This window comes from Callionymus lyra, chromosome 1 (assembly GCF_982586985.1).
Source record: "Callionymus lyra chromosome 1, fCalLyr1.hap1.1, whole genome shotgun sequence".
Taxonomy (NCBI): domain Eukaryota; kingdom Metazoa; phylum Chordata; class Actinopteri; order Syngnathiformes; family Callionymidae; genus Callionymus; species Callionymus lyra.
In genome coordinates, this window is record NC_141818.1 from 34,942,731 (window position 1) to 34,970,506 (window position 27,776).

Consider the following 27,776-nt stretch of genomic DNA (forward strand, 5'->3'; position numbering starts at 1 on the left):
GAATCACGCGAGAACAAATATATTGTTTAGAATTCCGGAAAGATGGCGGCGCCTCCAGCTGAGGCCAGCCTGCAGTCTCGCATCAGTAAGTACCAGTAATTGTGGCGTTTATTTCACACTCAAGGCACGCTGGGTTTCATTACTGGATTTAATACAGAAAACTGGTGTCTTTCGAGAGCCGTCATCGCGTTTGGCGACGCGGTTTTCCTCAGCCCCACACATGACAGCGGATGTCAAAAGTGCAGTCAAAGATCAACCTCTGACAATAACGTGTCACCTGAGACATTTTTCTATTGACTTAACGGATTCACCGCAGTGTCAAGTTTAAAACAAATGATTATTCCTGTTATCTTTTCTGTCATGTTACGTTAAAGCACCCAACGTATACAAAATAACTGTGAATACTCTGTACTTTAAAAGGACTATAAATCGGGTACAATTTGGTGGTTTGCTTGGTTTTTCGCACATTTTCACTTAAAATCCCACTTTATCAAAAATGATTTTCCTCAATAATGTCTTGCAGACAAAGCCACTAACCCTTTGAACAAAGACACAGATTGGGAAGGTATCAAGGGGTTTTGTGATCAACTCAACAATGAACCCGAAGGGTGAGAAAATTGAAAAACAAAGTTTATTTACAATAGAACCACTTTAACTTATTCATATGCAACTAAATATGTGTCCGTCTTGTCTCAGCCCACAGCTTGCAACCAGACTTCTGGCGCACAAAATCCAGTCTCCTCAGGAGTGGGAGGCTTTGCAAGCACTCATGGTGAGTTCCCATAATAATTAGTAATATATATTATAACAATATAATGGTGTCAATAGGTTTAATTGATTGAACACGTTTACCACTTGTCAGGTTCTGGAGATGTGCATCACAGATTGTGGAAAGCGCTTTCACACTGAAGTCGGAAAGTTCCGTTTTCTGAATGAGCTCATAAAGGTGGTTTCTCCAAAGGTAATAATTGGCTTTGACGATGTTTACTACTGAGGCTTTTTGAACATGCAGCATAAATAATCTAATTTTTTTTTACTTTTTTGTAATTTAGATATTTTCCTTTTTTAACAATTCATTACTACAATATCCCTGGTAATGTGAAGATGTAACAGCTACCACTTATTTGTCACTTGCCATCATAAACTAGCATAAATCAAGTAATGTTTGCTCTCAGTATTTGGGATCTCGAGCTCCAGAGCCAGTGAAAAGAAAGGTGTTGGAGATGATGCACCTCTGGACAGTGAAGTTGCCAGAAGAATCCAAAATAGCAGATGCGTATCAAATGCTGAAAAAACAAGGTAACAAAATCATGACTTTGTGTCTTAGATTGACCTTGGACCTCTATTGTGTTCATCAGTATGTGTTTGTACAAAAGTCTCTTATTATTGAAATATTTACATTGGGAAATGCGTTCAAGCCCTGCCCACTTACCTTTTTTCTGGATCTTAAATCTGGTTTACCATAACCACACCCAGTCTGTTGTAAATGGTCAATCCCGGAAGTTTCGACCTCCCTTGTTGTATAAACAAAGCGGGCGTGATTACAGCTGGTGGAGGAGTGAAGCCAAAAGGACTCCGCTCTTGTAACCTCTCATTCACCCAGACTTCAGATGGGAGGGAGAACTTAATAAAGTAATAACTTAAAAAAAAAATCATGATGAGGGACTGCATTTTGGAAAGTAAGAATTCAACATTCAAACAAAGTGCATTTGGTGCCACAATTTCACTTGTAAAGTATTTAATGACTTTTTCTCTGAACTCTTGATAGTGAGCCATTTCCTGTTGGTAATTTTCTTACAGTCGGGCAAACAGTTCCTTCTTTGTCAGGGCTTTTTCGCACATCCTCTTTCTCACATGTGCCCTGGCTATTTTAAAGTGCTAGTTGGATCCTCAAGGTCAAAGGTGCGTGTGCAGTTGAAAGTAAACATTGTGCAGACAAATACGCCTGAATAATAAAGTGGAAGTTAAATCTGATTCCAAACCCTTTTTTTAAGAATCAGAAGATTGGTAGAATATTATTAAGCAGAAATGGGAAGAAAAAAAAATAATATACATAAATAAGATGTAGAATAAGAATGGTGTAAAAGTTATTAATGTAGCAGCCCCTCTTGGATTACTACATTGTGAATGCTTATATGAGCACAACTCCTCTGAAGCTAAAATGAATCCAAGGAGAAATTCAAGGATTTTGTTCTTTTATTGAGTCATATTTGTGTTGCATTTATAGCCTCTTTTTTTAAAAATGTTATAACTGACCTTCTTTTTCTTTATTATTATGCTACTGCTAAACTAAACTGCTGGTGCATGTGTGATGGTCCATTACATTGCACAAGGCGGGTCGATAATGCCAAGGATGTTTTTGTGCCTGACACCAGCCTTTGTGTATATGCAGCTGTGTCGAGACCTTTGTGTTAGATGAACAAATACTGAAGCTATTGTCTTAATACTTAAGGTTCAATATGTCATGGTGTCCTTCCAGGCATTGTCAAGTGGGATCCAATACTTCCTGATGACAAGTCCCTCCTGCAGCCTGCATCCAAAAATGCCATCTTTGAAGATGAGGAAAAGTCCAAGGTACCACTAGTTCTAAGGGGTGAAATAAAAATGTCTTTAAAACATTAGTGCGATTCCTCCTTGGCAACATGGTCTGGTTAACATCAACATGTCAAGTGAGCGACGACAAGTTTATTAAACCCTTCCTCTTCTATTTTCCGCTCCCGAAACTCCCATCCTGTTTTTGTAGACTCTGTCTCGGTTGTTGAACAGCACACAGCCAGAAGACCTGAGAGCCGCCAACAAGCTAATTAAGGAAATGGTCCAGGAGGTGAGTGGCTTTTTTTATGGTCTCAAGTTTGCCGCGGGGACAGCATATCTCTTTTTCCTGCACATATAACCTCACCCTGGCTAAGGGTTTTTAAGATGGGAGATCGGTCACAAAAAATATTTGATCGTTACAACTTTTTAATATATAATAACACATTTTTGTCAGTGATTGCTGCCGGATTGAGACAAATGACAACAAATACAGCTTCACCATATCCTGGTTCACCTTCTGCAGGCTCGCTGTTATTACTCTGGCACTGCATGTTTAAATATATTCTGTGAAGCTGAAGTCAGAAAAGACAAAGTTTCTGGTGTTCGTTCACACTGTTACAAATGGGCCACGCTGTGTCACTGCAGATAAGGAAAAACTTTGTGTTAAATTAAGAATCGTGAAGCAGTCCAGCCATTCGAAAAAACCTTGGTGTTTGTGGAACTTTCCCCCTCTGTCAGGATCAACTCACAGACTAGAAGCTGCACGATATGCATTTCTCAGCATGTTGTCCATGATGACGGTGTGTATGAAGCACTAAAAAATCGAAATAAAAACGAGTGTCTTCCTCAGTTTGTCCCCATGTCTGTCACACTTTTTCATTTACTGCTAGAAGGGCCCCTTGTTGCCGTCACAGAATGTATAAATCTATAATGTTCTGGGGGAAAATCAGCGGCTTATCGGCAGAAATTGCGGTACTAATGGTTCCAACAAAGCAGTGAACTCCCATGATGCCTTTCTACACGCTGCTATATTTATTAAAGGCTGAATGGTCGCTACAATACCGTGTTTAAATTCTGCGTCCATGTTGTGTCAACGGTAATCGTCAACTGTGATTGGTTGGCTGGGCGGCAAAGCATTATGGGAGCTGTTTAGGACACTGTAGGGTTGCATTTTGGCCTGGGAAGTAGCTGGTTCAATCCTAGCTCTTGATGAGATTTTGGCCTTGTGTCCCTGAGTAATAAACTTTGTCCTGACTGCTCTTGATGGTCGAGCTGGCTATAAGGCATTGAACCTCATATGCAATGTTAAATTGAACAAGTGAAGTGAATTAAACAGTCACTACTTCACACATTTTGTTGAATTCTGGATTTTTTAGAATGTAACCCCCACAATCGGAGACGGACTACTGTACACTTGCATAACTCCACCGCCCCCTCATTATTGTCTTTTAAAATGTGTCGTCAGGACCAGAAGCGCGCGGAGAAGATCTCGAAGCGTGTCAGCGCCATCCAGGAGGTGAAGGAGAGTGTGAATCTGCTGAACCAGCTGCTGGAGGGCTACACAGCAGAGAGCTCGCACAGCAACCAAGAGCTCATAAAGGTGAGGCGGCGCTGAGAGGGAGGTGATGCAGCTGAGATTGACCATGTGTTTCTGACACAGGATCTTTACCTGCGCTGTGAGAAGATGAGGCCCACGCTGTTCAGACTAGCCAGTGACACCGAGGACAGCGATGAAGCGTTAGGCAAGTTGTCAACAAACGATGAAAGTGCATCACGACTAAGGGTGTAACAAACATCTATACACTTGAATAATGGGATATTTTTTCACTATACCGTATTAATATTCATCGGCACTGTAGTAAAATGTAGGAATAATTTTATTTAAATGCTTTGAAATAATATTTTATATTTAAATTTACAATTGGCATGCTAATATTCAGTTTTTTCACTTTTGTATTGTAATTAAACCTCCGGCCTGTAGATGGCAGCAGTCATCAACGTCCACAAGCAGCCCTTAAAGTGGACATTTCGACGAATTTTTGTTTCAAAACGAATTAAATCAGTTATGACTTTGTCAAGAGTCATGTGGTCTGTCACTTCTGCAACACCAGAGTCAAGTACTCGACAATACTACACATATATACTTGTTCCTACAGCATTGCTATATATCGTATTATTGCCTCTGTGTTGTGATTTTTATATCGCCAGATTCTTGCCTAATAACGACTGTTTTTCATGTGTGTGTAGCGGATATTTTACAGGCCAACGACAGTTTGACGCAAGTCATCAACCTTTATCGGAGGCTGGTGAAAGGGGAGGAGGTGAGCAGCGATGCCATGGCAACATCAGGTCAGTGATCTTTGCTCGTTGCCGATTGGTTCAAGATCCAACCGATCGTGCTCTTTTTCAAAACCAGGCAGTTCGGCACTTGTCGACCTGGAGGGACTCAGCACGTCGCCTGGCGTCGCACCATCCGACCCGTCAAGTCTGCAGGCCCTGACTCACAACATGGGCCTCAGCCTCTTGGACGATGAACTCATGACGCTGGGTAAGCACTAAAGTCATCTGGCTCGTTAACGGAAGCAGCTTAACGGCTCCTGAGTCAGCTATTTTCTACACACGATTCCAAAATCACCCTCCTGAAGGCAACATCTGGCAAAAACCACAACAAAGCCTGACTCGTACTTTTAGGGTGTTTTCCGTTGGTAATGATTCACTTTCCCTCTGATCACAGGACTGAACGTGATGGAAAACTCTGACAGTCTGCAGGTCTGTTTTTACAAAAGTGAAGTTTTCCATCTACACATACAGCTCTAATGTACAATTTGTCTGCCTTCAGCGCTTGAGCTCCACGGAAATATCTGCTGTGTCACTTCCTGTGTCTCAAGTTCAGCTGACGCCAACAGTAGGGGGCAGTACAGCTGCACCCACGGCTCTGGATGATCTGGAACTCCTGGGAAAAACCTTATTACAGCAGTCGCTGCCTCCAGAGGACCAGCAGGTCAAATGGTTGGTGCCTCAAATCACTCTTGTTTTTACGTGTTTCTTTGAACACCATTATAGCTACAGGATTTAACGGCTGGATTTAAAGGCTGATGAGCAAAGACTTTAGTCACTTCTTCCTGATAAATGTCATGTTTAATATCTGTCGACTGTTACCGTGTTAAAGTGCAAAGAAAATCAACTTTTTCAACTTAATCATATGTGAAAATACTAAAAAGACATTGTTCATTCAAATTTAACTAGGGGTTTGTATTGGCAAGAGTCTGGCGATGACGTTCAAGTGCAAATATAAGACGTATATTTTGCTATATTTTTTAAAACTTTGTTGCAGAGTTTACAGACATGACACATGACACATGACACATGACACATGACTCTTGACGAAGTCGTAACTGCTTTTAACTTGTTTTGAAACCAAAATATGTTCAAACGTCAGCTTTAAAAGCTGCTGGAGTCACTGTATCCTCTCATCCTCAGATATCACCATGATCTTGCTGGATTTTAAAATCCATACAGTGCTGTGAAATAATTGAATTGTGAAAAAAAAACATCACAATATTTAAGTGTATCAACATTTTCTCAAAACCCTAGTGATGAGTGAATGCCTTTGTCTCTCATTTTCCCGAGAAATGTTGTTAAAAATATCTGGCAACTAATCGATGATTTAAAAATAAAATAATAATAAATTGATTTTCCAACTTTATTGCCTGCTAACTTTTAAAAATGACGTCTGAGATCATCAATTTAACTACTTAACTTATTTACAGTACTTTAGCGATATAAACAAAAAGCACTCCGGGTAATATTGGGTAGACTGTATGTTCTCTGGAAGCGCTCGCGATATTACCCGGAGTAATTCCTGTTTTTATCTTTATTGTCCTTTAAAAGACTTCCACAAACCAGCGTAAAATATGGAATTGTTTCATTTTTTACGGAACAATTCCTCTCGCCGAGGCCTAAATACAAGATGGATGCTACAGATGAGCAGTATTTGGGTGTTTGTAAGTTTGTCTTTTTGGAGGAAATTCATCCATTTGCAACATTAAAATGAACATACATTTTTGTCTATATCCCTTATTCGACATGAGGGTGAGCAGAAAACGAGGGAAGTTTGAATTTTGTGTGAATCACTTTACACTTAAACGGTGAAGGAAATAAAGTGTGATACTCAGAAGCTGCTGGTTTGTTCATCTTGGCAGGGACAAGCAGCAACCACATTCTGGAATCAGTTTACGAGATCTTCAGCTGATGTCCCACAGTAACCCTCATCCCACCCCCAACGCCACCCTGAGGACATCTAGTGTGACGACCTCATCGCTACCACCCCCTGTCCTGAATGAAGAATCCGGTTCTGAACCGGCATCCAAAGCAGGCGGAGACGCCTACGAACACATTTCTCTGACGGACGTGGCGATGCCTCTGGAGATGATCAAGCCCAGTGAGAGCCGCAGTCGAATGCATGAATGTTTTAGCAAAGTTTCTGATCCTTTCTGCTTCTTAGGCAGTTTGCTGCCGGTGACTGTGTTCGACAAGCACAGTTTGAGGGTTTTGTTCACGTTCGCCCGAGACTGTCCTGCCCTGCGTCCTGATGTGCTGGTGGTGATCATCTCGATGCTCTCCTCGGCGCCCACCCCGCTCACAAACATCCGCTTTCAAGCAGCCGTACCCAAGGTAGGTCCACACAACCCACCCTCCTCTGTGGTCCCCCCGCCCACATAAACTGATGTGTCCAGGTGATGAAGGTGAAGCTGCAGCCGCCCTCAAATACAGAGCTCCCAGCTTTTAACCCTATACTGCCCCCTGCTGCCATCACACAGATCCTGCTGCTGGCGAACCCTCTCAAGGTAGCTCTCGCCTCAAACGGGCAAAATTCATCCTCAAAACAAGTCATTTTGAAATGGTTTGATTCAATCATTTTTATGTAGAAAGGTTGGATTTCTTTTTAAATGCAGTAATTAAAAAATGTTGATTTCTTTCTAAATTAAAATGGAATCTAATTACAATAATTCAAAAATAAATGTTTGTTTTTTTTAATTTGTGGCCCTTTTAACTTTAATAATAATAGTCCCACCAGACAAAATAACGAACTACTTAATCGAATTTTTCAGCCAATCGTTTGATGACCACACGTTCAAGTAACTCATACTAACATTTTTATATTGAATTTAAAAAGCTACGATTTAAAAAATATTGAATTTAGAATTTAGAAATTGTGTTTTTGAATTATTCTAATTGTTAGTCTGTGTGAAGAAAACCCATTAATTTTAATTTTTTTAATTTCAATTATTAAAAAAAATTTAAACATTGAAAATGTTCAATTCAACCATTTGAAATTCTGATTGCCCCAATATATGTCTATGTACAACATCTTGTCCAAATATAAATATCTTAAAAGTATCTTTAAAAAAAATAGCAGTGATGTTCTGATGAAGCTTCATGAAACATGTTGTTCAGAGGTCAGTAGGTGGCGCCATCCGATGTTTCATTAGAACAGTTGTTCAAAACAAAGGAAAATAGTGCAGAGACCGACATCTAGTGGACTCTGCTGCGACTGCCGGTAATTTAATTGCAACCCGAAAATGAAAGCCGTAGATATTTGCATTGTAAGTAATAAAATAAGAAAATCCTAATTTTAAACCCCCCTCTAAAAATATAAACCATAAAAGAACGGTGATAAAAAATCTGATTTGAAAATCAATACAGGCTAAAACAAATCATGATATATCGATATAACGATATTTTCTCTCACCCCGACGGAAGGCATGATTTCTATGTGTTTGAATTTCAGGAAAAAGTGCGTTTGCGTTATAAGCTGACCTTTAACCTCGGAGGAAGAGCTTACGACGAGTCAGGTGACGTGGACCAGTTTCCATCTCCGAACACTTGGGGGAACCTCTAGCTTGATGGACGTCGAAAACTCGACGTTTGTTCTCTAAAGAAAAACTGGCGGGGAAAGTCTTCTGCCTTGTGCCTTCCTCTGTTCCCCCAATCATCTCTCATCCATACATGTTGTACGAAGCAGCATCTGTAGATCCAAGACTTGATAGTCCTGAAAGCAACTACATCCTGGAATCATACCCTCCTATGATTGAAGATTTTTATTTTTGGTTGATTAATGGAAGCTGTGAAGACCTTTGTCCACGGGACCAGCATCCCACACGTTCTGTAAATGACTCTCCGGTGATTTTCAAAATGTGTCCATGTTTGCTAGCATTCAAGAGTTCACACAACCATGCATATGAGACTGGTTTATATCATAAAGCAGCAATAAACGTTGTTCTTTATTCATCTGCTCAAGTTGACATGCAGTATGGTTCATTCCAACCATTGTTTATTTTACAAATTACTTTAGTTACAACTTTCTTGGTTGAAATGCAAATTATTTGTGCATTTATTTTTTATTATTTTTTAATGTTGGGAATGTTAATCAGATCTTTGCAATGATCCTGTTTACGTTTCACTTTTTTTTTGTACTTTTTATTACACAAAATCATTCTTGCACTTGTTTTGTTAATTTGCACTTCACCTGTTTGAGAATCACTCCTGCCGCTCTCTGACTCACCCAAAGACGGACCATGGAAGTCCTGAGCAGACGTCGCCTCCATCGGGTTAGATCCCACCACATGTGCCTGAGGAGACGTTTCTGTTCGCTGTGTACTTGGAAGAATTCTGGTCAAAGAAACGCCTCAGAATTATCCTGATATATTTATCTATTTTATTGACGTGGAGCATGGATCTGTATGGATGGAATTAAAGACATCAAAATCAAATTCGTGGTTGATTCTTAACTGCTTCTTCGGGCGACAACAAGTCCATTGTCCTCCTGAGTCGCCTGGAAATGCTGAGACGAGCCCTTTTTTTTGTTGAATGGTGCACGACTCATCTAACTCATGGGTGTCAAACTCAATCGCAAAAAGCTTCATGAAGCAGTGTAATTATTTACAGAGTCCACTAGATGGCGGTCTCTGCACTTCATTTTTGAACTTAAGTCGCCACCTTTTAAACAACATGACACTGTTTCATGAAGCTCCATCAGCCCGTCAGTACCATAGTCTGAACATATTTTATATTTATATTTAACTGGCTTATTGTTATTGTAAGTCTCTGTGCAATTGCTGACATTGAATAGCTCTTTCTTATTTTCAATCACTGGCATCTTAATGGGTCGCCATATCAACTTGCTTGATCTACTTGATCTACTTTAATTCTAAGTCGGTGAGTTTCAAACTGATGGATATTCATATCTTGTCACCTTTAGTTTCAACAGAATATTTCCACCTGAAATGAAAAGTTGCAAGTAATATTGCCGAAATGCTCGTAAAAAACCTTTTTTTGTGGTAACGATGTAGGTTAATAATACTGCGTGAAAGAGAAATCACATAAAAACGCAGAAATTAGCTGCTTGGAGGAGGTCTGCACCCGCAGTTTGTTACATTCATTTCTAAACTAGATACAAGAAGATTTCGACCCAAAATGTGGGATGGCCACACCCACTGGGGGGAGGGGGGATATTAGGCGTTGTTCTTCTAAAGATCTTTAGGTTACATTTTATGTATATCTTATTGTTTAATGTTTGATGGATTTCCGTGGAGTTTCACTGCCATTTTCAAATAATTGCCGTGTTTTTTTAAATTTTACAAACAGGTTTCATCTTAACTGTATAATCAAAGCTTAATAAATAATAACAATTGATGTAACGATATTTACCTTAACAATCTGATGTTGGACTAATGATTCCCTGCTCTGCCTGGAATATGTAAAATGTGTTATTATTAAACTAAATAAAAAAATTGCTACAAAATGATGTTGTTTTATTGTATAAATATATGTGTGTAAGGTAAGGTAAGGTAAAACTTTATTGATCCCTCGCCTGTAGAAAAAGAAGTTAAAAATAAAGAAAATACAACATAACAGGACACTGTAGTTAGAAAAAGGAAAATAATTATACGTTTTGAATTTCCTACCCTTTTAACTACTCTTCAGTTTGTAGCAAAAAATCTTGTCATATTTATTTGTGCAGGTTTTTTCTTAATTTTCTTGGTGCTGCTGTGTTTGTCACTTTGTTGTCTTGGCCTGTTAAAGTATGTATTTTAACTTTGTATTGTTCTGTCGTTTAAGTGCTTTACAAATAAAAATGACTTACTTACTTATAGATATCCCTATAAAAACATCACATACTAACATTAAAATGAATACACAACAAATAAAGCCTACATAAATATCTATAGACATTAGATTAGATAGACTTTAATCTTCCCTCTGGAGATCTTCAATATAGTTGTCCTCACAATAAATATAATATAGTTTATCTTTATTTAATTCAGTTGAAAATAGAAAAAAAAAGTCTTAACCTCTCTCCAGGTCTCTTATCTGTGGGCACATGTACTTTTTATCCTCGAAGTTTTTACATAGTATGCGAAATATAATTTCACTTTCGCAGCGCGGTACCTTTTCCAAGACGTAACGTAAACGACGTTAGCCATTGTAGGATCATGTGACATTACGCGTAAACTTAACGTAAGACACCTTCATGAATATGAGTGTTTTTTTTAATATGTTCCGTTTGTGACCACTGCGTGGCGCTGTGGCTGAAGCTCCACTCGGTGTCAGGAAGAGGAAGCACAAGAGGAGAGAGTAAGAGTGCGCTGGTACAATATTATTGACATCTATCTTTCAACATGTGAAGCGAAACAAAGTGTTTAAATCCATGTTGTTTGTGCTGGATTAGAGATTAGTCGACGGGGAAATGCCCTTGTTCATAGAAAACCGAGAACTTGAGCGGATAAGCTCCACTGCGGAACTGTTCGACAAATATCCACATTTACAGGTTGGTTAAAGTGAGAATGTTTTAATAAAACTTTACATTTGCTCTGTCATTCTTCTAGATAATCTACAATTCTGTTCGTACATGTGAGTAGAGCAAGTCAGCGTTAACATTATTGTATATTTCCATCACATTGTCTTAACCTGCAATAGGTAAGGTAAGGTAAGGTAAGGTAAAACTTTATTGATCCCTCAGGAGGTCTCCTTTGGGAAATTGTTTTTTACCAATAGCCAGCAATTTTTCATAAACAATAAAAAATAATACATAAAAAATAAAATAAGAAGAACATAAAGAGGAAGAACAAGATGACACAATATACAGTATATATGTAAATATATAAGTGTAAATGTTCCCTACTTTAACTGTAGGTCACTTGTCATAGTAAACATGTGAAGTACATGTCATTTATATACATCATGTTTATTAAAAGGCTTTTTTTACGCTCATCCAATATGTTGTTGTACACCTTCAAACTCTCTTCTATGTCCATTTCCACAGGAGCATGCGAGAAGTTTCCGCTCCCAGTCGCCTGCTGATGTCGACCCCAAGTGCCTTCTTTACGTTCAACAGCGAGAGTTCGCCACCACGACCCCGTCGGACGGTAAGAAAGACCCCGGAACAGATTCTGGGAGGAAAAGATGTGTAACACAACACACTGTCAGATTATGTTTCAGTGATGGGATCTGAAGATGCCACCACCTGCCATTTAGTCGTGCTGCGACATACAGGTTCTGACTATTATTCACCGAAGCAATTCGATAATTTAATTTAAGTATAAAAGTACCATCAGAAAATTCAATAGTGGATCTTTAAAAAAATGTTTATTGAAATTATTTTTTTTATCATGTCTTTAGAATAGTTGAATTTGATTATTTGGAATAATTTCATTTTTCAAATTGAATGTTTGAATGAATTACACATAGAGTTTATTATAATTCTAATAGGTCAGTTCAAAATTCTATATATTTTTTTATTCACAACCTTAAAATGATTCAATTAAGAAAATCTATGTTTGAATGATTGTGACTAGAATTGTAAACTCTGTGTAAATAAAAAAAATGTAATTTATTTTGAAAGTTTTCGATTTATTTGTCCTAAATATTATTATATTATAATTAAAAAAAAAAAATAATTAGTATATAACTTATTGAATTGTATTTATTTTAAAATAATTCAATACAAAAAAATCAAACATTATTTCATAAACAAATTAAAAGTTTCTAAGTATAAAATCATAAGTGAAAGTATTTAATATTCTGATGGCACTTCTATACTTCCATAATTTCAGTTAGTGTGCGACATTTAATTGTTTTGTCCATTCAGGAAGCGGCGCCGTCTGCCTTGCCCACTGTGACGGCTCCAATACCTGGTCGGAAGTTCCACTCCTGGTCAAATCAGTGACGTCATTGAGTCATTCTGTGAAGGATGGCAGGTACAACGCCCACACGTCGTGAACTATTTTGACAATTTTTCAACACAAGCATTTTCACATTTTCCTCCAGACTGGAGCTCCATCTTGTTGGTGGATTTAAGGATGATTCGATGACGTCACTTGCACTAAGCCTTAACATTCTAGGTAAAGTCCTTCTCAGACGACATTACAGTAAAAATCTAACGCTTTTGATTTCACAGGAGCTTTTCAAAATCAAAAAGAGGACGTACATCTCGTCACGTGTTGCATCACAGGTAACATTTAGATTAAATAAATGATCTGACTCTGGCTAACCTTTTATTTATAATAGACATGAATGATGTGGTGGAGGATGAGACGCATAGACCTGTCATCTACGGAATAGGTAAGTGTTTAGAATTCTTAAGCCTCCAAGATGTCAAATATTAAACTTTTTGTTTTTTTACAGGTGTAAATGTTAAAACTGGATTAGTTTTTCCAGCTTCCTTTCCACAAAAAGGACCTGCAGAAAACCTGCGTTCAGCACGAACCTTCACTGGAGGAGAGGTGATTGTAGTTTACATTTTACACTGATCTTTTTATTCTTCCGGACTCTTGTTTTTCCAACAATCTTGCCTTTGGCAGATGGTGGACATTTACGACTCATGTCGAGGGCTTGTCAAGATCGGTCCTTGCAAGTGGCATCCAAACATGGATATTGCCTTCTGGTTGTCACAAACCGACGACACCATCCTGAAGGTCAGTCTACAACGATTTGGGTAAAAGGCAGAATGTCGTTTGCTTTATCTGAGCTTGTTATAACTTTTATCGGGAAGCAAATATTTGTGATTCTTCTTATCTCACGACTCAATTGGACACGCTCGACTACTTTTTGTTTGTATCGGTTACAGTCCAGTTCAGACCTCGACAAAGCGGGCCCTGTATTTATGTGGCCCTCATGAGGTCAAAGGTGATTTAAAAATTTACTATATTGATTTTTAAGAATTGATTTCCATTCATCATTACTTGTCAATAAATATCCACATAGTTCTTTTATTTATTCCCCATCAAAAAATGGAGGTGAATATATATTTTTTAAAGTGCTTTGATATAGAAAAGATAACAAAAAAGTTATATAAAATACAATAAAACGACGATTTCACTATATTGAGCTTGATTTTTATACTTTTTTGCTCCACCTCCGACTGGCTCGAAGCGAGACGGACAATGTGTTAGAGTTTTTATCAAGTTAGAAAATGAGTCGAAAGTATTTTTATTTCAACTGAAGAGGCTAAAAAACCCAATTGTACCTTTCAAACGTCTAACTTGTTATCTTCTTTTTTTCATTTATATTTTCAAACATGTAAAAAATATTGTATTATTTGTACATAAAAACGAAAGAAATTCAAATTAAAAAGCCAAATAAGAAGTCATACATATGAAGAATCAAACATCACTTGTCATCGTAAAAGGGTTAATTTACCAGTCGCCAGGAAATGTCTAGCAGTCGGCTGAGAAATTATTTCTTCCATCAGTGAAGGTTCCCCTCTCATTTCTTCTAGTACTTGTCCACCTCTCCAATGGCAGAGCCTCCACATTTTGTCCAGCACATAAAGTCCACCATCAGGTTCCTTCTGGAGCATCCCAGCGCGGAGAGTTTGTTTCCCGGTGGGCAGCCGCATTATTATGGAAGGAGCGAGAGAGGGGACTGGGAGATGGTTCATCCCTCATAGAGGTCCTGCTCATCTGTGGACTTGATGCCTTTTCCAACCACCGTGAACAACTTCTTCTATTATTTAAAATGTTCTTGGCTAAAAGTGCTCATGGTCTTTGATGAATGAATCATTATTGTCTTATCTTCCAGGAGGGTGCATCTTTTTCTATGTTTTTTAATTTATCATACATTGCCTTAAATACTTTTAAAACCCTTTATAGTCAAAACTATATACAGTATGTTAAGAGTTTAAAAAAAATAAAATATAAGTAGTTTGATAGTAGAGAAAATGTAGTTGTAGATTTGAGGGAACTTGACAGTTTGAATATTTGTGCAAGTCGTCGGTTTGAGGTGTGAGTGGGTCTAGAGAGGCTGTGAGGAATGTGTGTAACTTAAGAATGTCATGTGATTGAACTCAAATAAATGGTCATTATCCATGTGTGTCAGTGCTGTCGGAATATTAAGTGGTTGAATTTATCCTTCAAATGTTGACATTTCGAATTATTTTATGTTATTTTAGGCATTCGATTAATTAATAAAATCGTTTTTATATTGCAAGGTTCAATTTTTACAGAATTATGTTTTATTCAATAGTTACTTTTTGAATTGAACGGTAGATTTTTTTTTTTTTTAATACTTGTATTAGTGCAAGTCGGCATTAACAGTAACTATACAAATTAATATATTCTAAAAAATAATGTGATTGCAATATCAAAAATAAAAACTAAAAAAATCCAAAAATGTCGATTTATACCATTTCGAAAAATTATTCAATGCGTATGAACCAAACATTTCTACTTAAACCTAAATCGAATTTAGGTTTATATCTGACGCTCAAATAAGATTATTAAGGCAATAATGCACTCATAAAAATAAAGATGAGTTAGCTCCGCCCCGTTTACTACAAGTGACATGTGACGCGTGTTACGTAACCAGAGGGTCTGACCAGCTGACCGCCGATGATGCGTCGCGACAAGAATTCCGTCACATATTCCAGGTTTAACGTGTATTTTCGTGCGTTCTGATCGTCGCCTTCCTAGCAGGACTTCTGTCGCTCCGAGCCGCTACTTGCCGCTGACATGCTGAAGGGCGTCTTCAAACACGTCCGCCGGTTCCCCTGGGCCACCAACGTGACCCTGTACGGGTGTCTGTTCGCGGGGGGCGACCTCGTCCACCAGTGGTTCTCCCACAAGGACAACATGGACTGGAGTCACACTCGGAACGTCGCGGTGGTCGCGTTCAGTTTCCATGGGAACTTCAGCTTCTTCTGGATGCGCTTCCTGGAGCGCAGGTTCCCCGGGAACTCCGCCGGGATGGTGTTGAGGAAGCTGGTCCTGGATCAGAGCTGTGCGGCGCCGCTGGCGACGAGCGTCTTCTACACAGGTCTGTGATCAGCTGCTGCTGGACTATTATTGGTTGACTATGTGGAGACACAAGTGTACGAGCAGGTCAAAGGTCCGTTTTGTTGCGGGACAAAAATGGAATTGAATTCGATTTAAAAAACGGTTTATAGTTGTTATTTTTATCTGGTTGTTTTTAACATTTAACTAACATGATGAATTAAATTCAACGCAATGTGTTGTTTTTTTAGTTGTATTAGTAATAATAAAAACATTAAAAGTTGGGTTTAACTAGATTTAAGTTAGTATATTTTAATACACATTTTTAAGATTTGATTTGATTTGATTTGTCTACAATCAACGAACCTAAGAACACCATAATATGTTTAATTTAATCGACTTTTGAAGGTAGATTTGTTCTCATCAATTAAAAAAGAACATTTTCAATTCAAAGAAAAATGTGTTTTAATCAAATAAAAGTTGCTTCAGTAAAACCACATCATCAATTAAATTAAAACGTTTGTGTATAATAAACAAATTGTTTTAGGGTTAGTTTCGTGTTAAGAAGACATAATATTTTTCAACAATAACACAATCAATCCCAATCAATAAAAGTTTTTTTTTAATACATAAATATAAAATTCTATTAGGTTATTTTTTTGTAATAAATGATAAAATGTATAGAATTATTGTTTTTTTTTACTCTCAACTAATCCAATACATAAATCTATAATAAGTGAATAGTAATTGGATGGTAGTGGTTCGTCTTTGACGTGTTTGGTTGCAGCTGAACACCTTAAAGCCAGAGAAGCTGGTCTTGGACTTTGGAAGGTCAGGGACAAAGCCACGTCCAGTGTCCATCAGAGGTGACGAGGTGGAGATAGTTGACAACTTTAAGTACCTCGGTGTGTAGCTGGACAGTAAACTGGTCCTGCAACACAGACTATAGGTTTAAGAAATACCAGAGTAGACTGAACTTTCTGAGGAGGCTCCGATCATTTAAGATCTGCAGGAAACTCCTCTGCATGTTCTACCAGTCTGTGGTGGTCAGTGTCCTGTTCTATGATGTGGTGTGTTGGGGTGGGAATGTGTCCAAGAGGAGGGTCAACAGGTTGGACAGGTTGGACAGGTTGATCCTCTGAACACTGAACATTCATCACTGAACATTTTTTAATGTGTGGTATGTAGGTGTCAGTTTTCTGGAGGGGAAGGAAGACATCACCGAGGACTGGAGAGAGAAATTCTTCAACACTTACAAGGTAAGTGTTCAGTGGCCACCTTTACACTTTAACGTTATGAAGAGGGATGACACAAGGTCAAAAGTAACGTTGGTAAAACATTTATGGTGAATTAATCAATCATTTGCTGTGTTGAATTGTGACCGGTGAACTCCATAGTGGCACCGAAATAACTTGTTATTTTATTTTTCAGACAGGACTCATGTTCTGGCCGTTCATGCAGGTAAGGATTCAACTCTTCACTCTAGCATGAAAAGATCACATTTGTGGTTGTTATTTATTTAACATTTACTTCACTTTATTCTATCAAATTCAACATACAAAAAATAACAGGAAATAATCACTATTCATAATTAAGTTTTTTTTTATTTTTTACAAAGAATAATTTTTTCTGACCTGAGCAAATAATTGCCCAAAAAAACACTTGTATGTATGTAAGATTGAACACATCGTCTCTGGCGCCTCCCAGTGTCAGAACATTGCAACACTATGGCAGTAGATTAGTTTAAAAATTGCTTCAATTCAAAAACATTTTAAATTTAGATTAGATAGACTTTATTAATCTCTCTGGAAATCTCCTTTGAGAAAATAGATTTCTAGTTCACAGCAGACGATAGGAGGTACTGCAAGTTTCATGAACTTAAGAACAAGAAAAAACAATTTAAAAAAAAGTAGAACCCTGAAGAAAACCTGAGTTAGATAAAACACGTGTTTTAATAAAACTAGATAGATAGACTTTATTAATCCCTCTGTAGATCTCCTTCGGAAAAATGGGTTTCCAGTAAACAGAAGACAATATTTTCATAAAAACAAGAACAAAGCAAATATTTTGGGATTAGATAGAATTAATCATAGCCTTCAGGAAATAAGGTTCCAGTTTACAGCAAGTTTCATAAAAATAGAACAAGAACAATGTTAAAACAAAAGAATTAAGAGCAAGTTTAAATAACAAAGATTAATAAATAACATAGATCAAAAGAAAATAACTCAAACAAAAGGATACAAAGGAGAAAGGCTACAAAGATCAACATAGAATAGAATAACATCATACTTTCCCTCCACTCCTACACCAACAGTGTAAAGATAAAATAAATAATGAAGACCTACCCACAATATTATTGATAGTCTGAGGAAGCTTCATGAAACAGTGTCATGTTGTTTAAAAGTCAGTAGGTGGCGCCATCAGTTTAAAAATTATGTTTCATTAAAAGAGTTGTTCAAAACAAAGGAAACTAGTGCAAAGTCCGCCATCTAGTGGACTCTGAAAATAATGAAACTGCTTCATGAAGCTTCACCAGACCATCACTACACAATATGAAAAATCACATTTATTTTGTTTTTTAATTCAAGCATTTTTTTTTAATTGAATGATGAAATCATTATTTTGATAAATTTGTTGGTAAAACAGAGACAGTTTGAAATTCAATATCACGTAATAATGTTTTGACTGATTAATTGAATGAATAAAAGGTCATAGTGAATTAAAAAATCAGTTTTTCTACCTAATTAATAACTCGCGATCTCTTTAAAACAAAATTCTTCTTGTTTATATTTCTAATTGTCCGCATCATATAAGGCTCTTTTTCTGAATCCCTTTCTTTCTCCAACTTAAATCGAAGTCTAACAAAGAGCTTTTTTGTATTTTTATGTCATAAAATTCTTAAAACTTAGGTGAATTTACTCTCAAAAATGTTTATTAGTCTTGACTGACACTTCCTGTTCTCTCAGTTCCTCAACTTCGCATTGGTGCCTCTGTACCTGCGGACCACCTTCACGGGCTGCTGTGCTTTCGTCTGGGCCACTTTCCTCTGCTTCTCCCGCCAGAACGGCGACGGCACCGCCAGCGCCGCCCTGGCGTGGTTATTTCCCGCTCAACAGGAAGCAGAACGTCCCACCACGGAGGAGCCGGACGCCCTGGTGAGAGCGACTCCACCTGAGGACGACGCGGTGCAATCGAAGCACAATTGATTCATGTGGAATCGGGATTAGGCTCCAACTTCAGTTTTGTTATCAGATCCAAGCTTGATTTTTTTTTTCTGCACTGACAATGCAATGTTACCTCACTGGACAGACCATTTCACGTTTTCTTTGTTTGTTTTTCTTTGTTGACAAACATTCTCATCTGTGATATAGAGTTTATTCTCTAGATAAGACTATGTTTTCTCTGCACCACCGATGCTGCAGTAAAAATAAGTATAGTGATAGATTGTGTCGGCCTATGACTGCGGAGTCGTGAACACTTGAATGTAGACATCTCTGCTGCGACGTGTTGTGTACAAGAACATGTTTGTTCTGTTGTGTTCATGGTCGAGGCAGTTTTCTCATCCTTTAGAAACATGTAATATATGGTGCTACTGAGGCTCTCATGTTGTGTCATGAACGACGTCTGACTGATTAATCGTTACCATCCGTTTGTGTCATTTTAACTAGACGTAGAAGGTGTGTTGCTGCTTCAGTGTGTGTTTGTTGTTGTGTTTTATTGATCAAAGTAGTTCTATTTGATACCAGTTATGGTTTTTACAAAATGTTTGTATTGAAATCTCTGAATCTCAATTGCAATAACGGATTATTAATACATTTATTTATGAAATTAACTTTTTTGTTGTGTATTTTTTACATTGTGTTTGTGTAAACAAGAGCCTCAACTGTCCCTTAAAGCGAGCGGGTAGGTGTCACGTCAGCCCCACTGAAAACAATCTTGCGCGTCTATTGCTAAACTTGAGACCATTAGACATTTGTTTCTGTCACTCAGTAAATTAACAGTAATCATTTTGGTTTTGTGTTGGTTTTATTCAACCTGATACAGTCCTGTTCTACTTTCATTGAAGTAAATGATTATAACATTTATTTTCATTTATTATTTTTGTATTTAGTCATATTAACCAAAAAAACAAATCAATTAACTTAAATTGTGATAATAGGGTTAAAGCAGAAGTTGTATCTGAAATGTAAAAGTAAAATCATTATAATATGTCAATAACTACGCATTTATTTATAGATATCATATAACGAAACTTTTCAAAGGTTGGTAAAACATTCCATTCATTATATGTTAATGACAACTTTCTTTTTTTTTATTATAAAATAAAATCCTTAAAAGGTTAGTGGAAAAATTATTTTGTACAATTGTGTGTTATTACACACAATTGTACAAAATTACAAATTGTAATCGGTGAGTGAGTTAAGCTGGCTAATCTTCAACTCCCTTCTGTTTGGCTCCCCTTGACCTCTGGTTGGCTGTTGTTCCTTTTTGCCAAACCTTTCTGCACCGTTGCTGATGATCATTGCAGCCATCGTCCGGAACTTCTGGTCTACATCTCCCTTTGCAGTCGCTACAAGGAATTGATCCAGATCCTCATCAAACTGGATCTGTCTTTCGGTGTTCTGAAAGCCTGGCCGGGCTCCTCTTGCGTCTCACCAGGTACTGGACCTGTGCGTTGCTCCATCTGCTTCCCCATCAGACATTTCATTTTGGCCTGGTGGATCTTCAGGCCATGCTGGTTTTTGCAGACTTAGCCACATGAACAGACTGCGCTCGTTGTCGTTTTTCCGTTAGGATGGATAAACCGGTCAGGAACATTATACCCCCCCGGGGTATAATATAGTAGAGTTTTCCGCAGCTTCTTGTGGGTGCTCCCTCTCGGGAGTTGCACCATGGGTTGCTGACCCTCACTGCCACGGTTACTGTCTTTCCAGTTGTCGGCTGTCTCTCCAGCACTCGCCATACGATTCATGGTCGTCATCCGGCCTATTCCCGGAGGTCACTGGTTTAGCCAGATGAATTTGTTACGGCAAACACTCTTGGTGCAATGTAGACACATCATCAGTGTTGTAGCCTGGGTTCATAGGGTGTTTCGGGTCTCGCAACAGACACCCTCGCCCAAGTGACCCATCCAGGGTTGATCAGGCCCCGGCTTGTGTCTAACTAGCTCAGGGGTAGGGAACCTGGTCCAGAAAGAGCCGCAGTGGGTGCAGGTTTTCGTTCCAACCATTCAAGAGGACACATTTTATTCAATCAGGTGTCTTAGGAGTGTAATCAGTTGATTGTCAGTCTGGTGTTGCTTGTTCAGTTGAAACCTCATTGGTTAAACTGTACATGCTTGATCGGTTGGAACAAAAACCTGCACCCACTGCGGCTCTTTCTGGACCAGGTTCCCTACCCCTGAACTAGCTTGTTTAGCCAACGGATCTCCTAGTGGCTTTCCTTATCTGCAGTCCCTTCACTCCCAAAATTTTGAGTGCCCTGATGAGACACTGGCCGATGAACCCTCTGCGATTAGTGTTGACAAACGTCACGTCACGTTACCATGGCAACAAAGACTCAAATGTTACCCGGGCCGTCTGACTTCAGTATGTTCCGTTTGTGTATTTTTCCTAGAAAAATGGCCTTGTTGCTTGATGTAGGACCATGGAGGAAGAAAACTGACTTTGATGTAAGCAAATAATTGACATGGTCCACTGAGTTAATGTCAGCAATTTTAAATGTTTACATATCGTGTTGTGTTTTTCAGAGCTTTCCTCAACGGACCTCATCAAACTGTAACATACCAGATGTCACAAGGGATATATATACATAATAGCAAATATGAGCATGTTTTGGTTATTGTTGATGCTCTGTAAATTATGTAATTATATATTCTGTTTGTGTTTGGGGTTTTGAATGGCGAGTAAATCGGGGGGAAGTGTTTTTAAGGGGTTGAGGGGAGGGGAGAGGGAAGTGAGAGGTGAGTGGAGATGCCTGTGGAACCGGAGGAACCAGCGACAGAAGCACGATGCAGGTGGACAAACTGTCCGTGTTCTTCAACCGGGGAATTCTTTCATCATCACGCCGGCACCACAGATGAGTAGTTTACTTTATTCCATCGATCGTAACCCCTGAGTTATCTATCATAACCTCAGGTTCTACGAGTTGGTGCGAAGCCCCCTATAGAAAAGCTTTATTCATCCCCAGAGGGGAAACACACTTTCACAACAGCGCAGTTAAAAAAAATAAAGTGCAAGGAAAAAGAAATAATAAAAGAGATAATACAAAATAAAATAAAACGATCTTAAGAATATACAATTATTTACAAAATTAGAAAGTTAACACTATTAACAAAATAAAATAGAATAAAAATAAAATAAAAATAGAAATAAAAACGGAGAAAAAAATAAAAAACACACGAGAAGAAAAACACACTACGGATTAGCATCAGGATATTTAAAGTAGAGAGTTAAATATCCTGACACCAGTTGGGATGAAGGACCTTCTATAACGCTCCGTCCTACACTGGGGGTGCCTGAGCCTGCCACTGAAGGAGCTGGCCAGCTCCTCCACGGTCAGGTGCAGTGGGTGAAGAGCGTTGTCCCTGATGGAGGATAGTCTGGAGAATGTCCTCCTCTCTCCCACCTCCTCCACCGAGTCCAGCGAGCGGCCCAGGACAGAGCCGGCCCTCGTGACCAGCCTGTTCAGTCTCTTCCTGTCCCGGTCCGTGCTGGCTGCTCCCCAGCAGACCACAGCGTAGTGGATAGCAGAGGCTACCACGGAGTCATAAAAGGTCCTTAAAAGTGGTCTGCACACTCCGAAGGACCTCAGTCTCCCCAGGAGGTGGAGGCGACTTCGGCCCTTCTTATACACGGCGTTGATGTGTGTGGACCAGTTCAGTTTATTGTTGAGGTGAACACCCAGGTATTTGAAGCTGTCCACTAGCTCAATGTCCGAGCCCTGGATGCTCACCGGTTGGTGTGGTGGGGACTTTTTCTTGAAGTCAATCACCATCTCCCTTGTCTTACCGGTGTTTAAGCAAAGGTAGTTGCTCTCACACCAGTCAACAAAGTCCTTGATGACTGACCTGTACTCCAGCTCGCCCCCCCCAGACACGCAGCCCACAATGGCCGAGTCGTCAGAAAACTTCTGGAGATGACAGCTGCTGGAGTCATAGGTAAAGTCCGCCGTGTAGAGGGAAAAAAGGAAAGCTGACAGCACTGTCCCTTGAGGCACCCCGGTGCTGCAGATGGTCACCTCAGACCTGCAGTACTGCAGCCTCACATACTGCGGCCTGTTGGTGAGGTAGTCCATCGTCCATGCTGCCAGCTGTGTCCCAACTCCTGCGTCCTCCATCTTCTTCCTTAGCAGCGCCGGCTGGATGGTGTTGAAAGCACTTGAGAAGTCAAAAAACATGACTCTCACAGTGCTACCGGCGCCTTCCAGATGAGTCAGTGCCCGGTGCTGCAGGTAGATGACGGCGTCGTCCACCCCCATCTTTGGCCTGTAGGCGAACTGCAGCGGATCCAACGCAGAGCTCACCGTCGTGCGTAGATGGCGGAGTACCAGCCTCTCCAAGGTCTTCATCAGATGGGAGGTCAGGGCGACTGGTCTGAAGTGGCTTGGTTCCTTCGCGTGCACCGCCTTGGGAACCGGAACCACACAGGAGGTCTTCCACTGGACCGGGACCTTCTCCAGTTTGAGGCTCAGGTTGAAGATGTGTGTGACCAACTCACAAAGTTGATCAGCACAGTCCCTGAGCAGTCTGGGGCTGAGTCCATCTGGTCCAGCAGCTTTCCTGATCTTCAGTCGCCTTAATTCTCTCCTCACCTGTTCAGATGTAACAGAGAGAGGTGGCTGTGGGGGGTTGGGCAGCTGAGGCAGTAGGGCGTGTTGGGGGGGGAGAAAGGTGGCTTGGAGGTGAAAACAGTTGGGGGCAGGGGGCTGAAGCAGGGGAAAAACAGCTTTGTGAAGAGTGGGGGGCAGAGATGGAGGGGGGCCCTGACCGGTTGAAATACTGGTTAAGTTCAATGGCCCATCTTTGGTCTCCCCCTGCTGTGGCTCTGGCTCCACTCTGGCCATGACCTGAGATGTTCTTCAGGCCTTTCCACACATCCCTTGTGTTGCCCTGCGCCAGTTGCTCCTCCAGTTTCCTCTTGTATTCCTCCTTGGCCATCCTGATCGCCTTCTTGAGCTCTCGCTGGACCTCTTTAAGCTCCTCTCTGCTCCCTGAAGCAAACATCCTCTTCTTCTTGTTCAGCAGAACTTGAAGTTGAGGGGTCACCCATGGCTTGGTGTTGGCAAAGCACCGCACCTTGCGGGTCTGTGTGACGTTGCCCTCACAGAACTTTATGTAATCTGTGGAATGGTCATTGAAGGTGTCGATGTCATCACCATGAGAGAACACGCTCCAGTCTGTAGACTCAAAGCAGTCTCTCAGCCTCTCCTTGGCTTCATCATTCCACATCTTAACAGTTCTTTTCTGTGCAGGCTGACTCCTCACCATGGGAGTGTATTCAGGTCGCAGACGTATCAGTTGTGATCAGAGGAGGTATAGGCACCTTTTACATTTGCATACAAAAGGTCCAGAGTCTTGTCCTCCCGGGTGTGGCACTTCACGTATTGTGTGAAGGTGGGAAGAATGGAGGAGAGTGAGGCATGATTAAAATCCCCGTTTATGAGCAGGAGAGAGTTCGGGTGTTTGAGCTGCAGGTCCGACACTGAGGCGCTTAGCCTCTCGCTCGCTGCGGCTGCGTCCGCAGAGGGAGGAATGTAAACAGTGAACACAATCACATGTGAGAACTCCCTCGGGATATAATACGGGCGGATGCCCACCGCAACAAACTCTATGTCCTTAGTGCACACTTGTTCTTTAATGGAGACATGCGCGGGATCGCTCCATCTCTCATTAATAAACACCGCCACTCCTCCTCCTCTCCTCTTTACATCCATGTCCCGGTCCGCACGAACCATCTTGAACCCCCCCAGGGAAACAACAGAGTCTGGGATCTTCTCCGTCAGCCAGGTCTCCGTGAAACATAGAAGGCTGCTCTCCCGGAAGTCTCTCTGATGCCGGGTCAGCGCAGCAAGCTCGTCCGTTTTATTCACGATCGAACGTACATTTCCTATGATGATCGATGGAATAAAGGGACGGAACCTACGTTTCTTCTCTTGTTTCATCCGACCTGCTCTGCATCCGCGTCTTTTTCTCTTGATTTCCACGGGAATCGTCCATTCCGCGCTGAGAGAGAGAGCGGTGTTGCGCAACCCCAACAGCTGATCCCTTGTGTAAACAATAGACCTGCTGAGCGTGTCTGCCGACGGAGTTCCCAAAAGTGACGAAAATAGCAGAAAACCATATGCAAAAGTTGTAAAAGTGGTCTCGTTTTGTGCACAACGGCAACAAGATCCGACCACTCTAAAGAAAAAATTAAAAAGACGCCAAAAAAATGGAGAAAGTGTAATAAAAAGTAAGAAGAAAGAGGGAGCTGTTGTAACCAGCTGCTGCTCGTGCGGCGCCATCTTTTACCGACGGCTTCGCTATTGGTTTACCCCGAGGCACAGCCTCGTCTCTGAGAAAGCATAATGAACTCGCCACCCAGCAGGGGGCAGTCCACTTCCTATAAAGGCGGGAAGCACCCGCCGCACTTTCTCCAACTGAAACTCAGCGAGAAGGGCGGCCGCTTGGCGACGAGGTTAGAGGGCTTCGCACCAACTCGTAGAACCTGAGGTTATGATAGACAACTCAGGGGTTCTACGTCATTGGTGCTCCGCCCTCTAACGGCTTCGCTATTGGTTTACCCAAAAGGCGAAGCCTGACGGGATAAATGTACCCCCAGCTGGACGCCGCTCCTGAAGCAGCATCGCTAGGGCCCCGCCGGCCCAGGATCCAAGTCCACTGGAGCCGTGGGCCTCGAGGGGGGGCACAGCAGCGCTCAAAACCATATGAGCTACTGATCCCGCCGTCACGTCGAAGAGATGTGGACGCCCAAGAAGCAGCTGAGCAGATATCCTCTGCTGCCACACCCCGCAAAAGAGCCACTGAGGCTGCCACACCACGGGTGGAATGCGCCCTCAGACCGCTAGGAGCGGATCCACTCGCTGCTCGGTAGGCCCGGATAATGGCCGATCTCACCCAATGAGAGAACCTCTGGGAGGAGATCGCCTCTCCCCGTCGGCATCTACCGTGGCAGACAAAAAAGGGCATCAGAGCGCCTAAACACGGCCACCCGCCGCAAGTACCAGGCCAACGCCCTCACTGGACACAACAGGTGGAGACGTTCCTGACCCGGGTCCGAGTGGGGCGGCGGATGAAAGGCCCGCAGCGTGAAGGTCGTCGCCCGGAACAAGGAACTCAGAATCTTTGGGCGGAACGCTGTGTTAGGACGCAAAGACACCTCGACGCCAAGGAAAGACACTCAGGGCTAATGGAGAGGGCACAAAGCTCACTTGCTCTCTTCGTGGTTGTTAGTGCCAGAAGGAGCGATACCTTGAAGACAAGACATCCAGTGGGACTTGGTCAAGAGGCTCGAAGGTCGGGCCTGTGAGAGAGTCCAGTACCAACTGGAGGTCCCACTGAGGGCTGGAAGGCCTTGCAGGAGGTCGAAGCCTGCAGGCACCCCGCAATAAGGGTGCCACCAAGGGGTGGGCGCGAACCAAAGCACCCTCAAAACCGACATGCCTCGTCGCTATGGCTGATGCGAACACTCTCAGTGTCGCCACAGTCCGCCCGTTATCCAGCAAATGTTGCAGGAAAGACAGGATAGCGGAGACCAACAAGAGCTGGGGTCCAAGGACCTGTCTGAACACCAGCGGGAGAAAATCCCCCACTTTGAGGCATAAGCCTGCGTGTTGACGGGGCCAAAAGTCCCGATCAGCTCGTCCCGTGCAGGAGCCACACCTTGAGAGGCCGGCCCAGCACCGGGGGCGCTGTCAGAGTCCCCCCTGCCTGACACAGGGCAGCGGGGCCCCAAGGGATGGCCCACGGGGCCCCGACCGCCATGCGCACCAGCTCACCAGCCCTCCGAACCAAGGGGAGAAGGAGCCGCGGAGGAGGGAAGGCGAACAGTAGACCGACCGGCCACCTCGAATGGGCTAAAGCGTCCACGCCTAGTGGGGGGCATCCGAAGCCCTGAGGGAGAACCAAAGAGGGCATTTGAAGTTCTCCTTGCTGGCGAAGAGGTCTGCAACCGGGTGACCGAACCGAGACCAGATCTCGCTCGCCACTGCCTCGGACAGACCCCATTCGTCCTGGACGGCCCCCCTCGACAGTCTGTCCGCTACTGCGTTCAGCTTGCCCGGTACGTGCTGAGCTCTGAGCGAAATCAGGTGACAGTCTGCCCACAGCCAAGCCTTCTTTGCCACACTCAGAAGGGCTGGGGATCTGACTCCACCTTGGCGATTTACGTACGCCACGGCGGTGGAGCTGTCGGATAGTACTAGGACGTTGGACTGTGACAGTTGGGGAGAGAGGTGAAGCAGGACATTGTGAATCGCCTTCAGCTCTAGCCAGTTTATGTGTCTGAGCACCGGACTGCTCCAGACCCCACTGGCATAGGCCTGACCCGAGGAGCCTCCCCAACCTGTCAGAGAAGCGTCTGTGAACACTTGAGTGTAACGAAGGACGCAACCCAATGGAACTCTCAGCCTGAGGTTGGCTAGAGAGTTCCAAAACTGGATGTCCTGCAAAACCCGAGCGGGAAGGCGCTTTCCGCCTCTTTCCCGCTTGAGGTCTAGCTTGAGACGACCAAACCATCTCTGAAGCTCCCTCATGTGCAGCAAGCCCAGCCGAACTACCGTGTGGGCTGCTGCCATGAGCCCCAGGAGTGACATAACAGTGCCTGCTGTTGTCACGTGACACCGAGCTTCCAGCAACTGTGTTGTCAGTCGGAGAATGGGCTGGATACGCACGTCCGGGAGGCGCGCGTATCCCTCCTCCGAGTTCAACAGTACCCCCAGGTAAACTAACTGTTGAACTGGAGTCAGAGC

At 41.8% G+C, this 27,776-nt stretch overlaps 3 protein-coding genes across 3 annotated transcripts; all 3 read left to right on the forward strand.

The window, feature by feature from the left end:
• Nucleotides 1-40: 40 nt before the first annotated feature.
• LOC148089215 (ADP-ribosylation factor-binding protein GGA1-like) lies at nucleotides 41-9,308 on the forward strand. The gene is made up of 17 exons (XM_087804500.1): nucleotides 41-85; nucleotides 524-608; nucleotides 697-772; nucleotides 863-961; nucleotides 1,176-1,299; nucleotides 2,480-2,574; nucleotides 2,744-2,824; nucleotides 4,001-4,135; nucleotides 4,196-4,277; nucleotides 4,783-4,884; nucleotides 4,952-5,083; nucleotides 5,270-5,304; nucleotides 5,375-5,544; nucleotides 6,738-6,976; nucleotides 7,040-7,209; nucleotides 7,272-7,382; nucleotides 8,327-9,308. The coding sequence occupies exons 1-17, from the start codon at nucleotides 43-45 to the stop codon at nucleotides 8,435-8,437; spliced, it is 1,890 nt and encodes a 629-aa protein (XP_087660626.1). The 5' UTR covers nucleotides 41-42; the 3' UTR covers nucleotides 8,438-9,308.
• Nucleotides 9,309-11,159: 1,851 nt separating this feature from the next.
• ntan1 (N-terminal asparagine amidase) lies at nucleotides 11,160-14,903 on the forward strand. Its single transcript, XM_087804663.1, has 10 exons — nucleotides 11,160-11,365; nucleotides 11,861-11,963; nucleotides 12,025-12,090; nucleotides 12,686-12,794; nucleotides 12,865-12,938; nucleotides 12,995-13,048; nucleotides 13,105-13,158; nucleotides 13,222-13,319; nucleotides 13,398-13,511; nucleotides 14,315-14,903. Exons 1-10 carry the CDS (start codon nucleotides 11,285-11,287, stop codon nucleotides 14,483-14,485), a joined length of 924 nt encoding a protein of 307 aa, XP_087660789.1. The 5' UTR covers nucleotides 11,160-11,284; the 3' UTR covers nucleotides 14,486-14,903.
• A 79-nt stretch (nucleotides 14,904-14,982) lies between these two features.
• On the forward strand, nucleotides 14,983-19,611 carry mpv17l (MPV17 mitochondrial membrane protein like). The gene is made up of 4 exons (XM_087804679.1): nucleotides 14,983-15,849; nucleotides 16,995-17,065; nucleotides 17,238-17,267; nucleotides 18,773-19,611. Exons 1-4 carry the CDS (start codon nucleotides 15,546-15,548, stop codon nucleotides 19,010-19,012), a joined length of 645 nt encoding a protein of 214 aa, XP_087660805.1. The 5' UTR covers nucleotides 14,983-15,545; the 3' UTR covers nucleotides 19,013-19,611.
• Nucleotides 19,612-27,776: the final 8,165 nt, after the last annotated feature.

Coding starts and splice junctions, on each gene's coding strand:
- LOC148089215 (XM_087804500.1), top strand. CDS start 43: ATGGCGGCGCCTCCAGCTGAGGCCAGCCTGCAGTCTCGCATCA. Junction 86..523: donor CAGCCTGCAGTCTCGCATCA/GTAAGTACCAGT, acceptor AATGTCTTGCAG/ACAAAGCCACTAACCCTTTG. Junction 7,210..7,271: donor TTCAAGCAGCCGTACCCAAG/GTAGGTCCACAC, acceptor TGATGTGTCCAG/GTGATGAAGGTGAAGCTGCA.
- ntan1 (XM_087804663.1), top strand. CDS start 11,285: ATGCCCTTGTTCATAGAAAACCGAGAACTTGAGCGGATAAGCTCCACT. Junction 12,091..12,685: donor AGTCGTGCTGCGACATACAG/GTTCTGACTATT, acceptor TTGTCCATTCAG/GAAGCGGCGCCGTCTGCCTT. Junction 13,159..13,221: donor ACCTGTCATCTACGGAATAG/GTAAGTGTTTAG, acceptor GTTTTTTTACAG/GTGTAAATGTTAAAACTGGA.
- mpv17l (XM_087804679.1), top strand. CDS start 15,546: ATGCTGAAGGGCGTCTTCAAACACGTCCGCCGGTTCCCCTGGGCCACC. Junction 17,066..17,237: donor AATTCTTCAACACTTACAAG/GTAAGTGTTCAG, acceptor TTTATTTTTCAG/ACAGGACTCATGTTCTGGCC. Junction 17,268..18,772: donor TGTTCTGGCCGTTCATGCAG/GTAAGGATTCAA, acceptor CTGTTCTCTCAG/TTCCTCAACTTCGCATTGGT.